Source organism: Pteropus vampyrus, unplaced genomic scaffold (genome assembly GCF_000151845.1).
Source record: "Pteropus vampyrus isolate Shadow unplaced genomic scaffold, Pvam_2.0 Scaffold40, whole genome shotgun sequence".
NCBI lineage: Eukaryota > Metazoa > Chordata > Mammalia > Chiroptera > Pteropodidae > Pteropus > Pteropus vampyrus.
In genome coordinates this window covers 7,404,942-7,413,098 of record NW_011888821.1, presented here as the reverse complement: position 1 = coordinate 7,413,098, position 8,157 = coordinate 7,404,942, and the positions used below count along the sequence as shown (strand labels likewise).

General features: G+C 56.8%; 2 protein-coding genes across 2 annotated transcripts in view; one reads left to right on the top strand and one right to left on the bottom strand.

Annotated features, from left to right (window-relative positions):
- Positions 1-460: 460 nt before the first annotated feature.
- NDE1 (nudE neurodevelopment protein 1) overlaps positions 461-8,157 on the bottom strand; it is a 47,370-nt gene continuing 39,673 nt past the window's right edge. Inside the window, exon 8 of the mRNA XM_023529656.1 lies at positions 461-3,112. Within this exon, the coding sequence (XP_023385424.1) occupies positions 3,052-3,112 (61 nt within the window). The 3' untranslated portion in view covers positions 461-3,051. The remainder of the gene's footprint in view (positions 3,113-8,157) is intronic.
- On the top strand, positions 5,008-8,078 carry LOC111738569 (myosin-11-like). The gene is made up of 6 exons (XM_023529658.1): positions 5,008-5,310; positions 5,533-5,694; positions 5,999-6,127; positions 6,412-6,500; positions 6,937-7,060; positions 7,383-8,078. Exons 1-6 carry the CDS (start codon positions 5,140-5,142, stop codon positions 7,680-7,682), a joined length of 975 nt encoding a protein of 324 aa, XP_023385426.1. The 5' UTR covers positions 5,008-5,139; the 3' UTR covers positions 7,683-8,078.

Sequence of the window (8,157 nt, the reverse complement as noted above, 5' to 3'; positions counted from 1 at the left end):
GGGGGACCCACATACCTCTCTCACCTCTCTTCTCCCCCTACAGCCTGGGAGAAGCCCCTTTGTCTCTCCTGCTTTTGCCCCAAACACCTTTTATCTTAGGGAAACTCAGTGTCCACAGGAGCTGGGTCGATAAAATGACTTTCTCTGAACTATCACACAAGCACCAGTGTGCGACGGGTGATGACTGTGAGGGCAAGAGGCGCTGGTGGGGACTGGGGCCAAGTGGGCTATGACTTGGACTAGCTGCTACTTGTGGCCTTGAAGGAAGGCAAGACTCCCGTTTCCAGATCTTTAGTTTTTTTGAAAGTCAGAATTATTGAGGTGTATACAGTATACAGTAAAATGCACCAATTTTAAGTGTATAACTCAATGAATTTTGACGAATGTATGCATTTGTGTAACCACCACAACTGTGACATAGAACATTTGATTATTTAAAAGAGAAGCTGGGAATGCAGAGTTTTAGGTGGCATTCCTTTATTAAAAGTTGGCAATTACTTTTCAAGAAGTAATGAAGGGTTGGACGGGACAGGGCAGCAGATTGGATGCTGCCCACAGGATGCAGGTTTGCGACCTCTGGGCTTGAGAAAGAGTCCAAGAAGTCTTCCCGGTGGTTCTGTGCTCTCCCTCCCTCCGCCACATCCCAGCCACGGCAACGCGCACAGATCCCGGGACCTACCTGGGGGAGGGGAAAGGACAAGGACGGAGGCCGAGCTCTCCGGCCACGGCCTGACGCCCTCCCCGCCCTCTGCTTCTTCGACCAGGCCAAGGCCAACCTCGACAAGAACAAGCAGACGCTGGAGAAGGAGAACGCAGACCTGGCAGGCGAGCTGCGGGGCCTGAGCCAGGCCAAGCAGGAGGTGGAGCACAAGAAGAAGAAGCTGGAGGTGCAGCTGCAGGAACTGCAGTCCAAGTGCAGCGACGGGGAGCGGGCCCGGGCCGAGCTCAGCGACAAGGTCCACAAGCTGCAGGTGAGGCTGCCGCGGGGGCCGCCCGGCTGGGGGCGGCTGGCGCGGATCTGCTGCACAGCCAGCCCTTCCTCTCATTACACTCCTCCGGGCATGGCCGCTCTGTCCATTTTATAATCTTCAAAAACCATCTGTTCAAGTATTCACTGCGTTCATGCTGCAGGCTGGGCGCCACGTCTAGTCTAGCAAGGAAGGAGACAGACACTGCCCAGGGAAGTCCAGCCTGGCGGAGGGAAGGACGTTACTAATCACACAGATGAGGGCTGCACACGCTGCAGCAAGTGTAAACTAGAGGGCCCGCCCCACGGAAAGGGCTGAGAGAAGCTTCCCGAAGGACAGAGTCTGACAGATAAGCACCACTCCGCCAAGCAGGGGGGACGGCACGTGCCCAGCCGTACGTGGAAATTAGATCGTGCAGGGCCAGTGGAGCTAGTTGCCAAGTTGGAAGGAGAAACTGGTACAAAATGGGACTAGCGAGGCGGGGCGTGGCCAGGTGACGCAGAGCCCTCGAGGCCCTATTATATATATGTTGGCCTTTACTCTGAGTGAAAGGAAGCCACCGATGGGTTTAAGTTGGGGAATGAAACAGTTGTGTATCTTTCGTCTTAATTAGGTTTGAATAGACGTTTGGCCCGACTGCATTCATGGGCTCAAAGGCCAGACTCCTGAATAAGTATTCACGCGCTTACAGCGCATCACGAGAGAGCAGGGGAAGCACCCAGTATGGACTGTGCACACCCAGTGGAGCGCAGGGCTTCTGCTGTCCTAACACCAGCGATGTCCGGGACGAGTGGAGTCGCGACCATTTGTCCTCCCTGTAAACGCGAGGACGGGTGGTAGGCCAGCAGCTCCTGCTCAGATCCCCGGCCTGAGTAAAAGGCAGAGAAAGCAGTAGGGGGCTTTTCACCTTTGGCGTCTGCATCTTTGGTTTTGGCCCTAAGAGTCAGCAAAAGGGCGAAGAGCAGGGGTGGGGGAGGGATGGTGGGGACAGGGCCGCTCGGAAGTGACGGTGCCATCCGATCCGAATCCTCTTCTCCAACCTTGCGGGGCGAGTCCAGAGTATCTTGGTATCTGGAGACCAGCTGCTCCATCTGTGCCGACCTTGGCAAGGATCCACATCGATTTCGCGGGGCCAGGGCCCAGTCCTTAGAGTCCGGGGCTCTAACAGGTTCTTAGAACCAGGGATCCCAACTTGTGGGCGACGCACTTCCCTTGAGGGCCATGGAGTCACCGTGATCATGCCCCAGAGGTCATGGGTACTTCTCAGTCAGTAGGTACCACATGAGTAAACAGGGCTCCTCTTACTTAAAGAGGACCCTGTTCTAGAGGTTGCAACTAACCAGTGTCTCTGCACCCGCAGAACGAAGTGGAGAGTGTCACGGGCCTGCTCAACGAGGCGGAAGGCAAGGCCATCAAACTGGCCAAGGATGTAGCCACCTTGGGGTCCCAGCTCCAGGACACCCAGGTGTGTATGCTGCCACGTCACCCCGAGGGACCTGGGGTACTGCCTTCCTGGCGGCGGGTCTGAGGACTTCCATGTATCCTTTTCATAGGAGCTGCTTCAAGAAGAAACCCGGCAGAAGCTGAACGTGTCCACCAAGCTGCGTCAGCTGGAGGACGAGAGGAACAGCCTGCAGGATCAGCTGGACGAGGAGATGGAGGCCAAGCAGAACCTGGAGCGCCACATCTCGACTCTGAATGTCCAGGTGCTTGTTGAGCGTCCTTGCTTCTCTGGGCCTGAGCCCGCTGGGCAGATCAGGGGCTGACGCACTGTGCGAAGCTGGGCACCATTTTGCTGGGCTTACTGGCTCCCCCTGCTGTTCAGTTTCTTCAGTGAGAAGGTGGTGGCTTCTTAGGGTCTGGGGCCAGGGATTGGAATCACTCTCCGCCCTTCTCTCAGCCCACTCTGAACCCTGCCATTTCAGCTCTCCGATTCAAAGAAGAAGCTGCAGGACTTTGCCAGCACTGTGGAGTCCCTGGAAGAGGGCAAGAAGAGGTTCCAGAAGGAACTCGAAGGCCTCACCCAGCAGTACGAAGAGAAGGCCGCTGCTTATGACAAACTGGAAAAGACCAAGAACAGGCTTCAGCAGGAGCTGGACGACCTGGTCGTCGATTTGGACAACCAGCGGCAACTGGTGTCCAACCTGGAAAAGAAGCAGAAGAAGTTCGATCAGGTAGGGGAGGGGGCCCTCCGTGGTTCGCAGACGTGGCTGGGGTAGTCGGGTCTGTGAAGCGTGCCGGCATCCCACGCCTGCTTTGCTGGAAGCGACAGCAAGCTGGCTGGCTTTGGGTGACTGTGAAACAGAAGGGCTCCTAGCAAGGACAGTGGCAGTCTTGATGGCTGTGACGTAATTCCCAGGTGCTACTACAGGGCCATCTGCAAACCCAGTGATGCCTTAGTTTCTGGCTGCGATAAGGAATAAGGTTGGTTTGTTTATTTTATTCAGCCGGTATTTGAGTGGCCCCTGGATATTCCAGGTAATTCAGTTTCCACCCTTTAAATATCACTGTTCCATAACATTTCATTACAAAGAATGGCAAGCACATGGCAAAGCTGAAAGAACTGCACGGTGAACACATGTATATCTACCACCTGGGTTCGCTCGTTAACATTTTACCATACATCACGTGTTTGTTCAGAAGGGCCGATCATATCTGTCGTTCGTACGTTATCTAGTAGATGCATTTCAAAGTAAATGCTAGACATCTTCCCCCTTGTTGCCTCAGCATTGCATATATTAGAGAGGTTTTTAAAATATAATTTTTCTTCTTTCGAGTAAAATTTACATACAATGAAATGCACAGATCTTAAGTGCGCACTGAGTTCTGATAAATGCATGTATACCTGTATGACCAAACCCCAAAATACCAACTTTTAATATGTCGTTCAGATTAAGTAAATATTGGTTTGCAAGTAACTGGACGCAGGGTACCCAGCTCCCGTACACATGCTGGCTCCTCCTCTTCCCACCAGCCGTCCCTTCCTTGTGCTGTCAGCTTGTCTTCGCTGCTTTTCGTCTGCTGTTTCATTATCCGGTTGAGGGCCTGAGGTCACTTTTATTATTTTCCTGTCACACACGGTGTAGGGTTTTTGTGCTGACGGTGCTGTCTGGGAGCGCCTGTTAGTTACCTGTCTTTGCTGGATTATGAAAGTCCAGTTTCGGATGTTACAACATGTAACGTGCTGTTCTCTCTGGAGATGAGATCACGTCAGTACAGTGTTCTGTGAACCGCTTTTTCAAGCAGAGTGTGTACAGCTCCATCCACACACGCACCGTTTCCTACTGTGGCCATGAGAGAAGAAAAGAGTAAGTGGCCTCTGGCAGGGTTAAATGTCACTTTGACCTCAGCAGCAGTCTGTCCTAACCTCCGAGGGCAGTGTTAGTGGCTTCAAAGCACAAGGATGCAGCAGACGCTGGCTCTGCATAAGGCTGTCAGAGAAGTCAGACAGCAAGCGTATTAGTTTCCATAGATTTCTCAATGACTCACACCTGCACCTGGGCAAATTCAGGACACAGGGCTTTGCGATGAAATGCAGCTGAACCTCGGGCGTGCCTAGAGGCCACCTCTGGGTCTTCCGTTGTGTTGCAGCTGCTGGCCGAGGAGAAGAACATCTCTTCCAAGTATGCGGATGAAAGGGACAGAGCCGAGGCGGAAGCCAGGGAAAAGGAAACCAAAGCCTTGTCTCTGGCGCGGGCCCTTGAAGAGGCCTTGGAAGCCAAGGAGGAGCTGGAGAGGACCAACAAGATGCTCAAAGCCGAGATGGAGGATCTGGTTAGCTCCAAGGATGACGTAGGCAAGAACGTAAGTTGCTCTCTATCCAAGTCTTTGCTGGTCTGCATTTCACCAACCCACCCTCTCTGCTGCTGATCAGTCCATGGGGCGTGTGGCTCGAGGCCTCTTCCATGTTAAGCGACGACCGGGAATTGAAGGCAGTCCCTGGGGCTGGTGCAAAGATGGAGCCTGGCTGGGAACAGCGCATGGGGATGGGGTCGTAGTCAGGGCTTCTGAGAGGAAGGCGCTAGTCTCGACTCCTGCGGGTGGCAAAAACCATCTCCCTGACCGCAATGAGCTGCCTGTCGCTGTGGGTTGCCTGACCATCTTCATGAAGTCAACCCTCACGTAAAAGGTCCATGAGCTGGAGAAGTCCAAGCGGGCCCTGGAAACCCAGATGGAGGAGATGAAGACCCAGCTGGAGGAGCTGGAGGATGAGCTGCAGGCGACAGAAGACGCCAAGCTGCGGCTGGAGGTCAACATGCAGGCCCTCAAGGGCCAGTTCGAGCGCGACCTGCAGGCCCGGGATGAGCAGAACGAGGAGAAGAGGAGGCAGCTCCAGAGGCAGGTAAGCCGTGTCGGGGGAAGGGGCAGGGGAGGCGGCCGTTTCCTCCTGTCCACCACCACTTCCTGGCCTCACGGAGACTTTTCTCACCTGGGACCTGGGGGTGAGAAAACCCGCCTTGCAGGTGGCCGCGCACACCCTGGGAGCTCAGTGAGCGCTGGCTGAGGCGGGGAGGAGTCTCTGAGGGGCAGCCGGCCCAGCAGCAGCATCTCTGTCCCCCCTCAGCTCCATGAGTACGAGACGGAACTGGAGGACGAGCGCAAGCAACGCGCCCTGGCGGCCGCAGCCAAGAAGAAGCTGGAAGGGGCCCTGAAAGACCTGGAGCTGCAGGCGGACTCGGCCGTCAAGGGGAGGGAGGAGGCCATCAAGCAGCTGCGCAAGCTGCAGGTGGGTGCCGTCCTGCGTGCGGGTGGGGCGGGGGGGGCCAGCTCCCCGGACACAGGCCGTCTCCGCCGCCGGTGCCCGTTCCCCGCCCTGGGTCTGGCACTGTTGCCAGGCTTTTGGCCAAGGCCCTCAGCTCACGGAACCGTTTCTTAGCACCTCCTGCTGAGCACCTCCCGACCGGCACCCCCAAACAGCCACTTGAGGCCGAGGGCAACGCCTGTGCAACAGAGGCTTCTTGGTGGTCAGTCGCGGGGCAGCCCAGGGGCTGGCATGGTTATGAGCTTGTCCTTCTTGTCGTCTCATTCAGGCTCAGATGAAGGATTTCCAGAGAGAGCTAGAAGATTCCCGTGCCTCCAGAGACGAGATCTTTGCCACAGCCAAAGAGAATGAGAAGAAAGCAAAGAGCTTAGAAGCAGACCTCATGCAGCTGCAGGAGGTAAGGCCCCTGGTAGGGATGTGGCGGTAGCGACCCCTGGCACCCCGGCTGTGCACGCACAGCTTTCTTTGCCTCGTCCAGCCTTCCACGTGGGTGGCCCTCCGTAGGGCCTGTGAAGACACGCGGCATCCTCCTCTGATGTATCTGCAGGGCCTCCTTGAGCTCAGAGGACATGCAGCCACTTACAAGGCTGGTTGTAGAGTGCTGGGGGCCTGGTGACTGGAGCAGGGTGGCTTTGCAGTGGGTTTCAGCCCTTTCCTCCCTCCCTCCCCCTCACCATCCAGGATCTAGCCGCAGCTGAGAGGGCTCGCAAACAGGCAGACCTGGAGAAGGAAGAATTGGCCGAGGAGCTGGCCAGCAGTGTGTCCGGAAGGTATGGAGCCACATGGGAAAGGGGGTGCCAGACTTGATGATGGAAAGGCAGCTCATGGGAGAGCCTCCTAGACCCTCCATGTTAACGCTGAAAATGAGAGAATGCTCCACTAAGCTCGTGACAGGGGTTTCAGGGTTTTTAAACCCTATTTGGGAGTGTGGCTACTTTCATTCATTCTGAAGGAACAGCATGGTGGGGACGGGCAGCTGGGGACGTCAGGGACGAGAGGAGGGCTGGTCCTTCTCACAGGCCTGGTTTTGCTGTACCAACTGGGTACTGGTCCTGGCCCCCCACTTCCCAGCTGTGTGACTTTGGACAAGTCTGAGTCTGGTCTCTTCGGTTATAAGTGAGGGCAGCTCCAAAGCTTGCTCCTCCCAGGAGAGGGAGTTTCCAGGCCGGGAGGCCAGCAGCCCCAGACACGGCTGCATGTCCCTAGGAACACGCTGCAGGACGAGAAGCGCCGCCTGGAGGCCCGCATCGCACAGCTGGAGGAGGAGCTGGAGGAGGAGCAGGGCAACATGGAGGCCATGAGTGACCGCGTCCGCAAGGCCACGCAGCAGGTGGGGCCAGAGCTGGGCAGGGCTGCGGGCTTGTGGCATCGACCCCGTGACAGACAGGCTCTAGTCCAAAAGCCCCACCCTGGGTCAGGGACGTGCACCGCAGGTCCTGGAAAGCAGGGGTCTGGGGGCACTGGGATGCTGCCTGGAAGAGCGGCCTCATGAGCTAAGCCTTGATGGAGGACCAGGAAGGAGTTGGTGGCTGGAGAGGGAGGACGCCTGTGTGCAAACAGGAGGCTGGAGACCGCGGGAGAAGTTGGTCTGGGTGTACCCCGCCCCCGGCTTCCGCGCCGTCCACCTCACTGCCATCACGCCCCTTCCCCAGGCCGAGCAGCTCAGCAACGAGCTGGCCACGGAGCGCAGCGTGGCTCAGAAGAACGAGAGCGCCCGGCAGCAGCTCGAGCGCCAGAACAAGGAGCTCCGGAGCAAGCTGCAGGAGATGGAGGGGGCGGTCAAGTCCAAGTTCAAGTCCACCATCGCAGCCCTGGAGGCCAAGATTGCACAGCTGGAGGAGCAGGTGGAGCAGGAGGCCAGGTACGGTGGGACCAGGGCTTTGAGGACAGCCTGCTTGAGCCCGGGAGTCAGCGCCTGGGCATCGCTTCTGCAGCTGTGCTGGGAGAACTGAGGGCACAGGGAAGGGCAGGGCCCGGCGAAGCCAGCTGCTCTCAGGAGGCACGTTCCTCAGCGACACCGGCCAGCCCTCCCACCAGCACATGTGGCTTTTAACCTGTGTTTGCTGGATGTCATGGTAACGGATACACAAAAAGTCCGAATCAACAACTCATTCAGCACAAAATGTGGGAAGACTGAGCTGCAAGTTCACACGTGAGGCTTCTGACCGATTCTTTTGTGTTGGGTACTGGCTTCACTGATAACTGATGCAGTGCCCCCATCCATCGTGGGCGAGTCACTGGCTTTTAGTACAGTCACAGACAGGGCCGCCCTCACCAGTCAACCGCAGGGCAGTTGCAGCAGCTCAGTAGGAAACTCTGTGCCCCGGGCCATCCCCCCCACCCCTATGCAACCCCTCATCTACCTCGTCTCCGGGTCTAGTCCGGCCGGTTCATGCACGCGGAAACCCACAGGGCGAGGCCTGTGAC

What these genes read in the sequence shown, in the direction of transcription:
- LOC111738569 (XM_023529658.1), top strand. Translation starts at nt 5,140, where the DNA reads ATGGAGGAGATGAAGACCCAGCTGGAGGAGCTGGAGGATGAGCTGCAG. An exon ending in ACCTCATGCAGCTGCAGGAG is followed by an intron (nt 6,128 to 6,411) that starts GTAAGGCCCCTG and finishes CTCACCATCCAG; the next exon opens with GATCTAGCCGCAGCTGAGAG. An exon ending in TCCGCAAGGCCACGCAGCAG is followed by an intron (nt 7,061 to 7,382) that starts GTGGGGCCAGAG and finishes CCCCTTCCCCAG; the next exon opens with GCCGAGCAGCTCAGCAACGA.